This window comes from Tribolium castaneum, chromosome 7 (assembly GCF_031307605.1).
Source record: "Tribolium castaneum strain GA2 chromosome 7, icTriCast1.1, whole genome shotgun sequence".
Taxonomy (NCBI): Eukaryota; Metazoa; Arthropoda; class Insecta; order Coleoptera; family Tenebrionidae; genus Tribolium; species Tribolium castaneum.
In genome coordinates, this window is record NC_087400.1 from 6,835,701 (window position 1) to 6,853,889 (window position 18,189).

Genomic DNA, 18,189 nt, shown 5'->3' on the forward strand with positions numbered 1-18,189 from the left:
CTTTTTAAATAAATTTAAATTTCAAGGTATGCGTAGATGCACAGGTAAACTATTGTATAGTTTTATTCCTGCATAATGAAAATTTTTTTCCGTCAGCGTGAGTTTCTGTCTTGGATACTCTAAGTCTCATTGCGAGTGTTGTACTTATGGTCGTTAGTGACATTAAATAGTAGATTCTGTTTAAAGAAAAATAAAAGTAATCTATATATGTATAAACCATTTACTGTCAAAACGTTATTGCTTTTAAAGATGTTCCTACAAGTTTCATTATATTTTAAGTTAAAAATAGTTCTCATGACTTATTTTTGAGCAACAAATACTTTTGATATCTTTCCACTTTTCCCCCAAAATATTATACCGTAGCTTAGTAATGATTGAAAATTTGCAAAGTATATTATTCTTAGTTGTTCAATGTAAATGTATTTTTTTAAAACACGTATTGTAAAATGTACTGAGTTTAATTTTTTTAATAAATTATCTATATGATTAGTCCAGCTTAACTTATGGTCAATGCATATTCCCAGAAAATTAGTTTTCTCTATTAATTCAATTTCTTTAGATGATATTACAATTTTATTCGGTTTCTCTGTATTCTTGTGATTACATATTGCAAAATGAATGCCGTAGGTTTTTTCAAAATATAACACTAATTTATTTTCTTTAGTCCAGTTTATTACCTTATTCACGCATATCTTTGCTTCTTTCATTGTATCTGTCATATTTTCACCCCAAATTAAGATGTTTGTGTCATCAGCAAAGTTAACTGCACTATTGTTGTCTGAGACTGTTAAAATGTTTATAAGTCGTTTATATACTCGTAAATTACGAAAAATAAAGGCCCTAGTATACTACCTTGAAGTACACCTTGTTTAATTAGAAGTTTATTTGATGTATATACAGTACTGTTTTTTGTTATTGTGACCTGCTGATACCTATTATTAAGATAAGATGTGATCAACTTTAACATAATTCCTCTTATGCCGTATTTCTTTAATTTACTTATTAGGATGTTATGATCTAGGCCAGTGTTCTTCAACCTGTGTTCCGCGGAACCCTAGGGTTCCACCCAAAGGCTTTCGGGGTTCCGCGAGTCATTGCTTCAATTCGAGAGACGTCGGCCGCGCCGCTCTTCAGAATGCACATGCGTCAATCGGAGTTTCATGTTGAAACATGTTATCCATTCGCATAGTTGACTTACACTGCACTTAACCTTAATTTTCAAAAATATGTAACTGTACTTGTGGTCGTAGTTTTGTTGTTGTTTTAGGTTTAGACAAGCAAAGGTAAGTTAACTTACAGTTTTAAAATAAATTGTATTTTGTTTGATCCTAACCTAGAATCGTTCAGAAATATGATGCTGAATTGGCTCAAAAGTGGCAAATTGGAATCACAATCCCAAGAACAATCCTCTTGCTATCTTGAAAATTCCAACTGTCTTCCGCCAACATTAGACTCGACAGATATTATTGGAGAAGAAAATAAAGCGGGAACAACAAGTCGAAAAAAACGAAAATATGATGAAGATTACTTGAACTTCGGATTTACTTGGACTGGTGATAAAGATGAGCCAAATGGACTTTGCGTAATATGTGAGCAAGTAGTGAACAACAGCAGTTTAAATCCTGCAAAGCTGAAGCGACATTTGGACACTAAACATCCGACTTTAAAAGGTAAAAGCGAATATTTTAAAAGAAAATGTAATGAACTAAATCAGAAAAAGCATACCTTTGAAAGATATGTTCGTGATGATAATAAAAATCTACTAAAAGCATCTTATTTAGTTAGCTTGCGCATAGCTAAACAAGGCGAAGCTTATACTATTGCTGAAAAATTAATTAAACCTTGTACGAAAGACTTAACTACATGCGTATTCGGCGAAAAATTTGCAAGCAAAGTCGATCTCGTCCCATTGTCTGACACGACGATTTCACGACGAATTGAAGATATGTCATATTTCTGCGAAGCGGTACTAGTAAATCGTTTGAAAAATGCTAAATGTGGATTTACTTTGCAAATGGATGAGTCCACAGATGTAGCTGGATTAGCAATTTTATTAGTATTTGTGAGATACATACACGAATCTTCTTTTGAGGAAGATATGCTTTTTTGCAAGGCTCTGCCAACTCAAACAACAGGTGAAGAAATATTTAATTTACTTAATGCTTATTTTGAAAAACATTCAATTCCTTGGAATTTATGCTATCACATATGCACTGATGGAGCCAAAGCTATGGTGGGTGTTATAAAGGGCGTAATAGCACGTATAAAAAAGCTGGTTCCAGACATCAAAGCTAGCCATTGCTGCCTTCATCGTCATGCTCTCGCTGTCAAACGGATACCAAATGCTTTGCACGAAGTACTCAATGACGCCGTTAAGATGATTAATTTCATCAAATCCAGACCTCTAAATGCCAGGGTATTTGCCCTATTGTGCGATGATTTGGGAAGCTTACATAAAAATCTCCTTCTTCATACCGAAGTAAGATGGTTATCGAGGGGAAAGGTCCTAACGCGATTTTGGGAATTGCGTGATGAAATTCGAATCTTTTTTAATGAACGTGAATTTGCTGGAAAACTTAATGATACTAGTTGGCTTCAAAATCTGGCCTACATTGCAGATATATTTTCATACCTGAACGAAGTTAATCTTTCACTTCAGGGACCAAATTCTACAATTTTTAAGGTCAATAGCAGAATAAACTCGATAAAATCTAAACTCAAGCTTTGGGAGGAATGTATCACCAAAAATAATACGGAATGTTTTGCTAATTTAAACGATTTTTTGGAAACCAGTAATACTGCATTAGACCCGAATTTAAAAAGCAATATTTTGGAACATTTAAATGGCTTGAAAAACACTTTTTTGGAATATTTTCCTCCTACGTGCAACAATATTAGTTGGGTCGAAAATCCGTTTAATGAGTGTGGTAATGTGGATACCCTCCCAATTAAAGAAAGGGAGCAACTGATAGATATACGCACTGATACAACATTAAAGTCTACTTTTGTACCGGATGGCATTGGCCCATTTTGGATAAAATTAATTGACGAATTTCCAGAAATTTCCAAACGTGCCGTAAAAGAATTGATGCCTTTCGTGACAACCTACCTTTGTGAGAAATCGTTTTCTGTTTACGTCGCAACAAAAACCAAGTACAGAAATAGACTTGACGCTGAGGATGATATGCGTCTCCAATTAACAACGATCCATCCCGATATTGATAATTTGTGCAATAATAAGCAAGCGCAAAAAAGTCATTAATTTTTATTTTTTATTTTATATATTATTTTATTTGGAATATTTATCTTTTTGTTTAAAGTTTGTTTAAATAAATGCAAATTTAAATCTTATTTAGAGTTTTTATTACCAAAGCACGGGCTCACCTTGTTCGTAACAAGTCAACGCAGCTGTCCCTAAAATCTCATCTGGGTGTATTACTAAATGAAGGGTTCCATAAAAAAAAATATCTCGACAAAGGGTTCCGCCGGATGGCAAAGGTTGAAGAACACTGATCTAGGCAATCGAAGGCTTTGGAGAAATCTAAGAAAATTCCAAGAACCACCTTTTTTTCTTCTAATTTATCTAACAGAGCATTAGTGAAGCTAAATATAGCTGAGTCAACAGATTTCCCTTTAATGTATTTTAATTGTTCGAGACACTTTAGTGACCATTCTTGAGCTCGAATTGTTGATTATGACTGTTCAAAAATCTAATTTTCAAAAACACTAAAAAGAGGAGAGCCTACTGACTGCGCCAATGACAAAAATGTCAGGCTTTGTGAAAACATGTAATAAAAAATTGCTAATGTTTATTATAAGTGCTTTTTTCAAGCGTATGGAGTGAAAATCCTGGCGCTGAATCATTGATTAAGACATGTTCGAGGATGTAAATTTCGTAAAATCAGTGTTGACTTTATCGGCTTAGAATTCCTCATTCGTTTGTTGCTTCCGCAGAATGAAATTTTTATGAGTCTGGGGTGAACGTCGTCCCCATTCGGCAATTCGGTGTCATTTTAATATTCATTAAATTTCCCCAAATAGAGAAAAAGCATCGTAGGTGAAATATGAATCTCGTAATTGTTTCGAATGTCGAAAAACGTCTCGGCTCCCTCTTTCAGATAATGGGATTTCTCGTTGCACGTAAGCTAAGTGGCTCGCTAAATGCGAAATAAATGAAATTTACAGCCCTCGAAATAAAATCTGTCGAAATAAATGCGTTTCGGTGTGAAGATGTTTGTTTATACGGAGGAGGCTTAATGGTCCCATAAGTAATCGTAAACAACAGTGTAACGTCCATTTAGGGGATGAAATAGTGGACAGATTTAAGAAATAATAGAAGAGAAGGCTTACTTGGACCACCTCTATTTTTATTTCCTCAATATAAGCCGAATGTGAACCCGAGTCGGCGTCAGACGTCTCCGGGAAATGAAGATCTATGGAGACTTTCAGGAGACTTGGGTCATTTATCTTAAAACCAAGAGCTAGGGAGGCCAGGTGGTAATCACGAAAAGCACGAACACGAAAAATTGTCCTCGGTGCGATCATAGTTGGCTTAATTAAACCACAAGCGAGGATAGGCACGCACTACATGAATTTTTTACTTACCTGTCTGTCGCTCGATATTTTTCAAATTTACTTACCTACTGATCCAATTTTGTTATCACCGATTTGTAAAAGTTGTACGAAATTCAATTTCGCGAGTATGATAATGCGATTTAATCGAAAGAAAGCCGGAGGCGTCGCGACGCCGTCATTTTTTCTATTTTCCGCAACACGTATGACGATTCAATCGCCGACTTTAGAACGAAATCAAATAAAACTAAAGCTTTAGAGCTCCGCCATTCGGGATTAATGTTCTTTGTGCACGCGACCTGATCGAAACAGACGAGGGAAAAAATCACAAAACACCATCTAGAAAAGTAACTTTTATGGTCGCAAATTCCATTACAGAAGGCAAAATTTTATTTTTTTATAAAATATATATATCGTGGTCGCAATAAAAAATTACAACACTTATAAGACGAATAACAAAAGTAGTACAACAGAATTAGTGGCTTGCCCACCTTCCCACAGAACCCTAAACACGTGATGTTAATCTTAAAGACTAGATTTTGTAACTTAAATTTATTATCCGACCTTTAAAGAATGGTTATGTACAAGTTAGATGTCGCTCCATATGACAGCCTTCTTTGATCTGTCTACGCTGGCTAGCATTGTTCCGTATGGGTGCCACCCGGTAGCTGTCACGGCAGACCTGGAGAAGAGGCCATGAGATCTTCACAAGCCATGTAACAAATACCACAAACATGCAGCCAACACGTAACTACTATACAAACAGCGCACAATAAATCAGGTCCCCGTCCACTATACCAAGTGATAAAAAAAAGCAAAAATACAACCACTTTCACAATTTAATATCATTTAATGAATAGTTAAAGCAATGTAAATGATAATTGATCATAAAAAATTAAAAATATAATGTAAGCTTCTATTGTGAACTTGACCTGACCCGGTCAGGTCAGGCCAGGTCTGCTCACTTAATTCTCCATAAAAAAGATATAGACGGGTACCTACACAAATTTTTTGTACAAAAAGCGACAACAAAGCATAAAAGCAGGCAAAAGTCACTCTTAAAAATATGCACTCTTTACAAATACATTAAATGTGTTTTTTGTTGATATTATTTTTTTATTATATTGTGTTTACATATTCAAATTATATTACTATAGTTATTAATATTACGAAAGCGAAAACAAAAGCTTAAAGTTTGAGGGCTGTCATTATGCAACGAGCGTATGCGAGTTGCATATCTAGATACCCAAGAACTTTAAGCGTTTTCGTATGAAAGTTCAAAATTTTTTTGATTGGAGCATTTTAATTTAAAACATGTAGCGTGTTTTAAAATAGTCAAAACACGTTGCTATCGGAAAAGTGTTTTAAAATAGTGATTATAGTCTAGGATTCAGATATTAAAAAGAAGACTAAAAATGTTACCAGCAAAAAATATAGTGAAAAGTATCCAATCATTCGTATTTTAAAAGTGAATTTAGCATTTGACCGTATTTTGACTTGACCTGACCTGACTTTACCGTATTTGCTTGTAATTGTAATTAAATGTATTTAAACAGTTTAACGACATTCAAAAATATTTATAAATATAGATAAATCATTGACTTGACCTGACCTGACTTGACCGTATTTGCATGTGATTGTAATTAAAATTATTTCAATTTAACAACATTCAAAAATATTTATAAAAACAAATATATCATTTTAAGATAGTGACTTTCTCCTCTAAAGCAACTTACGAGTGCTCCTTCAAGACTGTCTCCACCTTTCCGGAGTTAACCCCCCATATGTAGACGTTCCCATCAGCGGAACCCACAGCCAGATACTGGCCATCAGGGCTAAAGGTGACCCTGGTCCAGTCACAACCAACTTTGAATCCATCACAACTGTAACCAAAGATAAAAAATAGTCCCCGCGCTGTCTTAATATTGATTGAGAGTCTTGGAAGTTTTATCAGTGACGTTGACGAGCATCCCACAAAAACTCCCTTACAATTCATGTAATTTTCAAATCGCGGCTAAGAAAAATGGAAAAAATTCCGTCGTGGCAAGTGCGCGATAATGGTTAAAGTTTTCGGATCGGAGTTTTCACGCCAAAACACCGTCGAATATCTAATAAATCACGGCGCGCGGACCGGAAGTCCGTGGAGGAGGAGGAGGAGGAGGGAGTCGAGTAATTCATTTTCGTACAAAACGCGTTAAACACTTTAAGGGGAAAAGTGGGTTAAGTGGAGACGCCAACAGGTTCGAGCTGTGTGTATAGGGGATGAAGGGAGTGATAAGACGGCACCCTGGGCGAGACTGATATCGCCATAAAGTCATCGTTTTTATCTCGTGTCATTAATCTTAAACCAGACAGAATATCGCGGCCTATAGTTGTGAATATTCACTCAGGAGGGATGTCCCGCAGAGATATACAACAGATTGTGTCAAGGGGAGTCGAGCGAAAAAAATTACTTCATTTTGGATATTTTTATTCGAGTTTTAAGCGACAATATTCAGGAGTTATTTCATTGAAACGAGTGTTATTCTTCCTTGATTTCACCCAACTTTCGGTCGTTAAAACTTTTCTATTATAGATATACGCGCAGTGGCGTACCAAGAAGGTTATAGTTCCTCATTCAACAATAAAACGCTTTATCACTCCAACTACGGAACGATAATGTGATTATAACTAATAAGTTGGTAATAATGGCTTTCCACACTTAATCGATTTATCTATAAATGCGTTAATATATACAGTCACCATCAAAAAGAAAGACACTCTAAAACCGCGATATGATGCGGTTAATGTGTATGTAGCTATCTGGACAGTTTGTAGATTAACTTGTTTGTTGAAATTTATGAACAAAAAGATTTTAGTCGGACTTTTGCTAGCCGGCCCGGCTGATAGAGGTGTCATTCTTTTTGATTGCGACTGTACCTTCAGTCGAAAGATTTATCAAAGCATTAACAAAAAATTAAACCAATCTATAGCTATGCTTCTTTGTATCTTTGTGCGTTTAAAACTACTAGGGACTGATTTAAAATTTAAAAATAATTATTCGTCATTGTGTTAGTCTGAAAAATAAAAAACAAAAAATAATTAAAACTGAAGATGTTAACAAAATAGGTTTAGTCGTTTTTAAATTACGACATCAGATTTTTTTTGAGATTTTTCCTCTCATCTATACATCATGTATCTCAACAACGTACCACTGAGTTGATGCACCAGTTTTTACGCATCCTGAACATCAAAACATTAACCAAAATATTAATAGCCCATCTAGATCTATCAACAGTTGTCAAATAAAGTTGTGTTAATATCTACTGAAAAGTAAGTAAGAAAATTAGCAGCTCAACTACGAGTGAATCTCTTGAAAATTGTTATAAAAGGTATTAACCCATCTAAAATATTGTTAAACATTTAATAGCCCCCAACTAAGCCTATCAACGAAACAAAAAATATTAAACAAAAAAATAAACAAAGAACTAACAAATATTGACAAAATTACAAAATTTATTAGCTCATCTTCCTTTTTATGAAAACAAAAAAATATTGATAATCCATGTAACTCTATCAAAAAAAAAAGATAAAAATTATTAAGCTATTAGGTCCTTCAAAAACGTTAGTAAATTAAAAATTGTTGAAAGCTTAGAAACCTTTACAAAAAAATTAGAAAAATAATAGCTCATCAAGATCTGTAGAAAATTATCTGCCAAAACTTTGTTATAAATCTGATACCACATCTAACTCTAATAATTATCAAAAGTTGGGGATCTGTTACAAAAAAACAAAAAATGTTAATATGTAAATTTATGAACACGTTAGTAAAAATATTGGAAATACTCTATAGCGTTATCAAAAAGTCTATTATTCTAAAATGTAATAGTCAATCAAGAAAAAAAAATTTAAAAAAATGTAATTTTTAAAAAAGCTTTTATTCAAAAGATGCGCTAAAAAGTAAAAAAGAACGTTTTTCTATGAGAAGAGAATATTTTTGCTTAGAAATTAGGATTTTAAAATTTATAAAAGCTTTGGGAACAGTGCTCAGTTTAAGAAAGTAATTATGTAATGCCGTATTATTATGATTTATGACCGTTCCCAAAGTTTTTATAAATCCTAAAATCCTAATTTGTAAGCAAAAATATTCTTCTATGATAGAAAAACGTTTATTTTTTTACTTTTTATTGCATTTTTTAAATAAAAGCTTTTGTCTAATAAAACATTTTTTTAATTTTCTTTATTTATTGCTTTTTAGTCTTCACTTATTGTAAGCGTCTTTTTCTCTAAGAGTTAGTTTTGCCGTATTATTGTAACTCCATTATTTCGCTGATTTGTGCAAACTTGTTTAGTGGTATGTGATAGAAAACAGCTGTTCGCATTGAAAGCACATCCTATCCTCTGTTCTGTGTCTATACTCTCGTCCAAGATAAATAAATTTAAAAAAAAAATAGCAACATTTGTTTGTAACGAAACGTAATGAAAATAATTAGGTATAAATATATTGCCCAATGACCAAAATACCGTTAATGTTGCTATAAGTTACGGTACGTACACATCGAAAACCCATTTGTAAACATAAACTAAAACTTCAAAACCCCATTTAAACCCTTTAGGGGGTATTTAACCACTTAGGATTGCATTGTCACGCCGATTACGTAAGTATGCAAAATTTCAATTCATTTGGACAACGGAAACTCTTTCAAAATTGGCTCCAAAAATATGAAACAGACAGACAGACAACAAAGCAAGTTAAATAAAAGTTTTTAAAAATGGCAGACCACCTAAATTTATATTTAAGAAATCTAACCCTTTTAACAAATAGTGGAAAATCCGTTTTATACCATCTACTTTCTATTTAAAAAACTGTTCCATGTCTGTATCTATCGAATAGTGTTTTTTTCATTTTTAAATGAAGGGTTGTCGTTATTTCGAAAGCAGTTTCCCAGAAGCACTGTGAAAATATTGAACCATTAGAAGCGATCAAACAGTGCGATGTTAATTGGTTAATTAGTAGAGATTTTTCTCAAATATTTCGGATTCTGGAAACATATAGCACAAGCTGAAGTGTAAAATATTTGCGTTGATGTTGCGGTTGTTAAAATCATATTTAAAGTATCCTCGATTCAGTAGCTGCCACTCAATAAATCTCGAGCGATTCATCCATGATTAACAGTCGCGGCCATAATTCATCGCAATTATGTATGGTTCACGTTGAAAAACAACGCAGAACATTAATATTCACGCATATACGATGCAAATTTGTAGAGCTAATGTAAATATTAAATATTTATTATGCACACACCTGTTATTAAATAGAAAAGCTATTAATTAAACACATCTGAGCAAGTTTTTTCTCCTCTGTTGTTTTGCATGCGACATACATCACACTCTTGCTTTATTTTTCCCTGAATAAGATATTAAAAAGCAAGCATACATAAGTAATAATCGTGAGAAGGTGAATTTATCCTAATTATATGAAAAACAAGAGCTAACGGACAATTTCATCCAAATTATCATTTCACGTTCCGCTTTCGAGCAAACAAATATTTTTTAATTTAAGCAAAACAACTTCCTTTGATCTTCCTTCCGCGTCGGCGTTTAACAAATGACTCCGCGGTGCTCGCTTACAAAAATAATGCAATCTTACGGTCGGCAACTCGGTAAACAACGGTGCAAACTAGTTGCATAGCTCATATACCGTCAACTGGCCCGGAATACTAATTTTATTAAAATTCATAATCTCAAAATAGAAACTTTTCCTATTACACAGATCACAGAAACCGCAAATAACTTCGGCAGATTGGCACTGTTTTAATATATTTCTTGAGTAAAATCAGATGAAGTTATTTGAATTCGTGCGGGGCTTCCTTTTCAGACCAAATAAACGGAAAAATTGGAACAGAAATTGGAAATCGACGCTTAGATTTCATAAACGTTTGTAATATCCAAAATGAAAACGTAGGTTAATTACAAATTGCAATGTCGACATTTTTGTGGCATCACTCTTTGATGTACCGTTATTCGACTGAGCACAGCCCCAGGCGCACAATTGTAGTAAAAATTAAATAATTTAATCTGACAGTACTTAAGAAAAAATATAATTCGATTAATTTCCGCCGGCTGCAAAAAACCAAGCGCAAAATAACTGATTAAATCGTTTGTTGAGTTACACAATAATTCTTACAAAAAACCGTTACACGAGTAAGTATAATATTCCCAATGAATCTGGTTCTTTCCCAAAAAATAATAACCAAAATAAAAGAAAATGTTATACAGGGTGACTCTGCCACAAGTGTTTCTACTGTATCTCAAAAACTAATAAATACACAGAAACAAGCGTTTGCTATTATTTACAATTACTTTTTTTGTTATCTATGATTGAAAATTTTTTCAGGATTTTTTTTTACACTTTCTTGAGATTCAAATTAATTAATTCATATCTAGACACTGAAAAACTTACTTATTGCTAAATACATACTGAACAAACGATGCTTGATGTTGATTTGCGCATGAATTACGTAGAAAAATGATCACGAGTCTCAAAAAGTTTAATCGTTGTATTAATTCACATTTAATTTTATTAAATTCTAATTCGCGATTAATGTGACATTTTCCTAATAAGTGGCAGCTTAAATTAAGTAAGTTTAATTAATTAGTAATTAATTAATTCATAGCGTACATTTAAATTTAGTTGTCGTTTTTTTTGCAAAAACTTAAATTAATTGCGAATAGAAAAGTAAAATTAATTACCTATTTTTTTATATTTTTTAAGACTAGCGAAACTTGTTTTACGTATCTTTTGCACAAAACAATATATAAGCATAGTATGTTTCAAAATGACTTTAGAAATAATAATATAAAAATTTCAGGAATTTAACATTAATTAATTAATTTTCATTATAAGTATTTTTTTGCAGTACATGTTCTTTTAGCAGACTAACCTTGTATTATATTAAATAGCGTAAAAACATTCGTATATTTCGAACGCTAGTCGCTCGCTTTAAGTCGCTTACTCGTTTAGTAATTTTTAATTAGTTTTTAATTTGAGTAATATACAGGCTGTCTTAACGATCTGAAAAAGCTCTATAACTTGTTTATTATTAAAGATATTGACATTTTTCTTAGATTATGGCTGTGTTTTTACTGCATGTTTATAAAATATTGCGGTATATATACAGAGTGTTCCAACATTAAAAAACCACTAAAGTAATGTTTTTTCAAATGGAACACCCTAAATTTTATTGCAGTTTTGGACGTAGCTTTTAATACTGAACGTTCTGGTCGATTCTACGTAGTTTTTGAAATAATTTGATTTTTTTGACAAAAACACGTTTTTTTTTAAATTATTACATAAAAACATACTTAAATTTTCTCTCTGAAAACATTAACGGAAGTGTTTTTTGCTGATTATTTAAAAGATATTTAACATTAAACATTAAAAAAAAAATTAACTATTGTTTCATTAGTCAAAAAGTGAAATTTTCTGCTAATAACAACTTTATTACAGCGAAATAATCGAAGTTTTAACATTTTTGGCAATTTTTTAATTCCCGTATAAATTCCAACAAATGGTCTGCGGCAGAGTTGCTATGGTTATGGTATGGTTTACTATGGTAACAACAATGCTCGTAAATAGTGTGCATTGTTGCTAAAATAAATTTTTAAAGTAGAATATATTTTTAGTTATTAACTTAAGGCCTTTGAAACTTTATGCTTTCAGTTAGACAATTTAATAATCTTTGAAAAGCAAGAACAAAAAATAGGGTGTTCCATTTAACTTTTCCAAGTTGTTCAACTTTTACCAAACTTCCTAATTTTTCTATGTTTCTAATTGCATTGCGCTAAACAATTAGAACAGATTTAAGTTTGAACTTTACCCTTTAAAGCGGAGAAAGTCATACTTTTCTACGATTCTCCGTTTCTGTGTAATAAATTTTTAAATAAAACATGTTTTCGTCAAAAAAATTAAATTATTTCAAAAACTAAGCAGAATCGACCAACACAAGTTTAGATTAAAATAATCAGTATTAAAAGCTACGTCCAAAAATGCAATAAAATTTAGGATGTTCCATTTGAAAAAACATAACTTTAGTGTTATTTTAATATTAGAACATCCTGTATATATACCGCAATATTTTAAAAACATGCAACAAAAACGCAGCTACAATCTAGAAAACGAAAAATTTAATGTCTTTAATAATAAATATGTTCTGGAGCTTTTTCGGATCATTGGGACAGCCAAGTATGTGGTTATTATATTATTACGAGAAAATGAAGATTTGTGCAAAGAATTAATTTTTGTTGCGGTATTTCGGCTCGATATCTCGTCTTGTATTTCATCTGTGACCCATTTCGGCGCACACACACGCCGCCGCAGCATAAAGCAGGATCCATCGATGCGAAAATATTGAAATAAATTTATTTCGTTCGGTACATAGGACTGTCGCGGAATAAGTTGTTTAAAAAGATGTTTATTGGATTCCGACTATTCGGTTGAATGCAACATTACGATCGAGCCGGGACTACATCATAGGGTGCGATATTCTGGTTCGATAACGGCGCAGTTTGAGATAGCGACTCAAAGCGAATTGTCGTTATTTCGTCGGGATTAAGGAACGATTGAGCGTATCTACCGAGTCGCTCAAAAGACTGAAAATTCAAAGGAGAAACTCCACCAGATAGAAGCTTTATGAAGCGGCTTTAAAAATACCACTCAGCTGCTTTTCCGCCGATATGAATTATCTGAGTCGGTTTTATTGTCTTCCATCTGGGCGACAAGTGCGACGCCCAGAACTATAAACATACAAACGCCAAGAAAGAACACTTTATCGGACGAAATCCACATAAAATTAACCCTCGACATGACAGATTTATTTTTATATCAGCGATTGAATTTTATTAGCTTTTTAAACGACATCGATCAAATCGGAGACCTTTACTCCAAGCCTAATGTTTCACAATAGGATCGAAGCCGAGGAAAAAGACGATTCGTATGCGTGGGCGAATTTCAACTCAAAACCCTCACGACGTCGAAAAATTATATCATTTAAATAAATATTTTTAAGTTAATAATTGTTTACATTCGTTTGATATTTTTTGTTAAAGGTAGTTCGCGTAATTGAAAAATGGTGGAGGCGCCGGGTCTGCGCATACTAATATCTTTTATTACGGAAAAAGAAAAACAAAACTTACAATTTTATTACGACTTTGCGTTTGTGTTTAGACTCATTAATTTAAAAAAGGATTTCTACTATTGGCAAGACTTATTTTGCATTTGAAAATAATTAAAAAACGAAAATAAATTTACATTGAATTTATTATTGTTTCCTAAAAACAATAATTTTCGTTAAAAAATGATATTGACACATTAAATATTTCGGGCAACATGTTATTTTAAATAAAAAACAAAACAAACAAGTGCGTGTTTTTACCAAATTGAATCAATAGCTTGTAAAAAATTAAGCATTTGTGATAAATACACGTATCAAAAAACCAATCTGCATTTGCTTGTTCACACATTTATAAAAAAAATCTCAATCAATACAAGGTGAACTAATTAGGGTCTAACACTGAAATTTCTTTATACAGTGTGCAATTTTTAACTGGAATAAAATTCAAAACAAAAATATAAGCGATTTTTGTAAAAACTCCAGAAACAGGTCGCTTTTTGTTTTTTCTTGCCCATCATTCGGTGGATATGGTTTTTGTTTATCTGCTGTCAAAACTGCCAAGCCACCTCTAACTTTTTTTTTTTAAATGTAACGGTATGTCGTGTAACACCTCATGTAAAAGAGCACTTTGAAAGTAGTACAACGCACTATTTATTTTCTAAATATTGTCAACGCTCAAGTGATTAAAAAATTAAAGCAGTGTGGAATTATTGACTAAATAAAATTTGTAACTTGGATATAAGCGATTTTTGTAAAAAATCCTGAAACAGGTCAATTTTTGATTTTCCTTGCACATTATTTGGTGCATGCGGTTTTTGTTTATCTGTTTTCAAAAATTCACAGCCACCTCTAACTTTTTTTTTCAAATGTTACGGTATGTCAATTGTCACCTCATGTGAAAGAGCGCTTTGGAAGGAAAACAACGCACTCTTTGTGTTCTGAATATTTTCAAAGCCTACGCGATATAAAAATAAAAACCAATATTTATAAGTTGAAATTAGACAAATCACACTAGAAACGTTGCAAAATGCTAGAAATTCATGCTACTATCGTCATGCTATTTCCCAAGAGAGGAACGGTGTCCATTTTAAACAATAGCTGCATTAAATAATATTCAACTTATAAAACTGGTTTTTATTTTGTTATCACGTAGGCTTTGAAAAAATTCAAAAAACAAATAGTGCGTTGTAATGCTAGCGAAAAGAGCTTTCATACGAGGTGTCACTTGACATACCATTACATTTGAAAAAAACGTTAGAGGTGGCTATGGATTTCTGACAACAGATAAACTAAAACCATATGCACCAAATAGTAGGCAAGTAAATATAAAAATTGACCTGTTTTCAATAAAATCGCTTAAATCAAAGTTATAAATTTTATTCCAGTTAAAAAATCCACGCTGTGTGTAACAAAAAATAAAAATACGCGTACAATAACCCTTTATTATAGTTTAAGTTCTGTATTAAAAAAAAAGATGTTACTCATTTAACTTTAATTGTAATTATTTCTATAAAATAATAAGAAACATGAAATCTGCAAATAATGCTACTCAAAAAATAAATTATAAACTCTATTGATTGACTAATGAAAAAAAAACGTTAATTTGTTTCGTCAAGAAACAACAACAAGAAAAATTAATGCAAAAAATCTATCAAAGCTGTTTTTTATAGCAATAATAAGTCTTGCAAAAACACTGAAAGTGGATCATGTCGGTAAGTGCGAATCAACTAGGGTACTAATCCTGTATTAAAATTGGTTGTTTTGTGGGTGAGTATCAAAAATGTAGTTCAAATGTGTGTTTCGAGAGATAATAGAAATACAAAATAGGAATGGAGTTAGTGCGATATTTATTGCGGATTACAGCGCAGTGAATACAGTTGGAAAAAACAATTTCGATTCGCATTGCTTTGAAAAATCCAATCCTTGTTGGCATTTCCGTAAAACCATCCCAGCCCGAAACCAACATTGTGTAATACCGCAGATAATGACTGTGGTTTGATTCGCTGATCAATAATTATGTTCCGACACGTAGACGTACCTACAATTTTCGTTTCCTAATCACCGCGAGAAAATTTCATTGCTACTCGGTTACAAAACCACCTTCGCCTTATTAATTACAAATTATTACGAAATTTCCCAACTCACCTAAACGACTTCACCACTTGGTTCATCCTCAGATCTAGAAGTTTAAGCGTGTCGTCCCTCACGCAACAGATCAGATACTTGGCGTCTGCGAAAAAGAAGAACATTTAGGGCGTGTCTGCAAGTTACGATTTATTTAATTAGGTGACGAAATTTGCATAATTAGTTTACATTAGTGAGTTTTCCGAGGCGCACAATGAACGCGACTCAACACTCGACTTTTACGGCATTAGGACCGAATTTACAATTACAATTAGGAACGCGAGGCACCTGCAAAGGGCACTTACCTCGAGTTAAATCTAAAGATGTCACTTTGCCGTTGAACAGGATGTTATTGGCACTGGATTCGGATCGAGCGTCCCAGAAACGGATGCTTTTGTCGAAGTGCCCGCTGATTATTGTCGAACCCGAACTGTCCACGATCACTAGGTCGTTGCAGCTGGAGCCCGCAAACTTGGTCTCTATACCTGAAACAATCAACAATTCCACCCGACTCACATACAAAGCTTTTCTATCGTAAAGCAGTCAAAGCTCATCAAATACCAATAATTAATTTCGCGTCTACTATCAAATACTTAATGATTCTCTACACGAGAAAGCTTCTTCATTAAATTCGATAATAATCAGTCATCGGTAATTCAAATGTATTAAGTGTAATGTGTAAGACGAAAACTTCAAATATGGTATTGTATCTGTAATAGCAACACAACACATTTTTTATTTTCCTAAAAGACGATATTATTTAAAAAAAATGTTTTTAAGTGTATTTCTCAATTTTTCTAAATTTTTTATATCAATATTTATGTTATAATTTATAATGAATGTCAAAAATTAATGCAAGAGCAATTATTACTATAGTTATTTACTATAGGATAGGTTTAAAAAGTCTTTAGATCAACTCTTGCTGTGGAATTTAGATTGACAGATTTTTATTGTCAAACGCGCTACTTGTGATTTTTATGTGTGTAGTAATCGTAAGAAATCAACATAACTACGTTAAAAATTTCACAGCAAGAGTTGATCTAAAAACTTTATGAACGGACTGTATATTCTGCGTTATCTGTAGAATACATTAGTTAAGTTTATTTATATTTAGTTTTACGACATTAATATAACATTCAATTAAAACCTTTCAGTAACGTTAAACAATGCCATAAAAATCACATTCAGTTTTTTTGAAACGTTAATTATACGTTTTAAACAAATATTAGAAATAAAATTATTAATACCGTTAAAGTTTATTTACGTTTTTAAGTTAAGACGTACTCTAAACGTTAAAAAATGGTAAATAGAATAAAGATGTTTTTTAAACGACGTAACATAAGCGTTAAAAGAACGTAATCAAACAACCAAATAACAACATTATAATTTCAATGTATAATGTTATATCAACCGTTGTAAACGTTATTACATCTACGCTTGTATGGGAAGAAATTGTAAAAAAAATTCTGAAAAATTCACAAAAAAGTATTTAACAGCAAATGCTGATTTCTGTGTGATTCTTGGTTTTTAAGACATAGTAAGTAAAACTGCTCGTATGGCATATTCATTGAATAATGCCATAAAAACCAAATTCAGTTTCTATGAAACGTTAATTATACGTTTTAAACAGACATTAGCAATAAAATTATTAATAACGTTAAAGTTCTTTTGCGTTCTTAAGACGTACTCTAAACATTAAAAAATGGTAAACAGAATAAAGATGGTTTTTAAACTACGTAACATAAACGTTAAAAACGTTTGTGTTCTGAGTGAGAAGGGATTGTAAAAAAAATTCTGAAAAATTCACAAAAAAGGTATTTAACAGCAAACGCTGATTTCTATGTGATTCTTGGTTTTTAAGACATAACAAGTAAAACTGCTCGCATGGCATATTCATTGAAATATGTTCAATAAACAGTAAAATAAAGGATGATTGGCACCTCGCCTACAATACGCATAAGACGAGACATCTGCCGAAGAGAATTAATGCCAAGTAATCGAAAAGTTAATAAGCGTAAAAATAATAATCGCCGACCGAATCTCCGTAAGAGCCAGCAAATGTCAAATAGGGAATGTCATTATTATAACGGAATCGTATGAAATATTGTTGAATATACATCTAATTACGAAGCATGTAATTTATGTAAGTAAGCAAATAGTCGCTCGTTAGTACAAAATATTATTTGTTGTCATGATTTTTTTGTTTATACCAAGAAGGAGGTATTTGAAAGATCGGAGAAAAACGCGGCGTTAACATCTCTATCAGATCTATTAGCGGTCCATAATTACGGTCTTTTTTTCGATGTAATCAATTTTTTTTCACACATGTGTTACCAAGCGA

General features: G+C 32.4%; 1 protein-coding gene and 1 long non-coding RNA gene across 4 annotated transcripts in view; one reads left to right on the plus strand and one right to left on the minus strand.

Moving 5' to 3' along the window:
• Positions 1–1,022: 1,022 nt before the first annotated feature.
• On the plus strand, positions 1,023–3,351 carry LOC135266771 (uncharacterized). Its single transcript, XR_010334921.1, has 2 exons — positions 1,023–1,283; positions 1,338–3,351. It is a non-coding gene; the product is annotated as an uncharacterized LOC135266771 (long non-coding RNA).
• A 1,561-nt stretch (positions 3,352–4,912) lies between these two features.
• The window catches only part of Atg16 (Autophagy-related 16), a 230,182-nt gene continuing 216,905 nt past the window's right edge, over positions 4,913–18,189 (minus strand). For 2 of the 3 annotated variants that reach the window (XM_064358025.1, XM_064358027.1), the window contains 4 exons: positions 16,154–16,333; positions 15,870–15,954; positions 6,309–6,455; positions 4,913–5,275 (listed from right to left, as the gene is read on the minus strand). In XM_064358025.1, coding sequence (XP_064214095.1) covers positions 5,161–5,275; positions 6,309–6,455; positions 15,870–15,954; positions 16,154–16,333 — 527 coding nt within the window. In that variant the 3' untranslated portion in view covers positions 4,913–5,160. The remainder of the gene's footprint in view (positions 5,276–6,308; positions 6,456–15,869; positions 15,955–16,153; positions 16,334–18,189) is intronic. The other variant, XM_064358026.1, reaches the window with a different exon arrangement.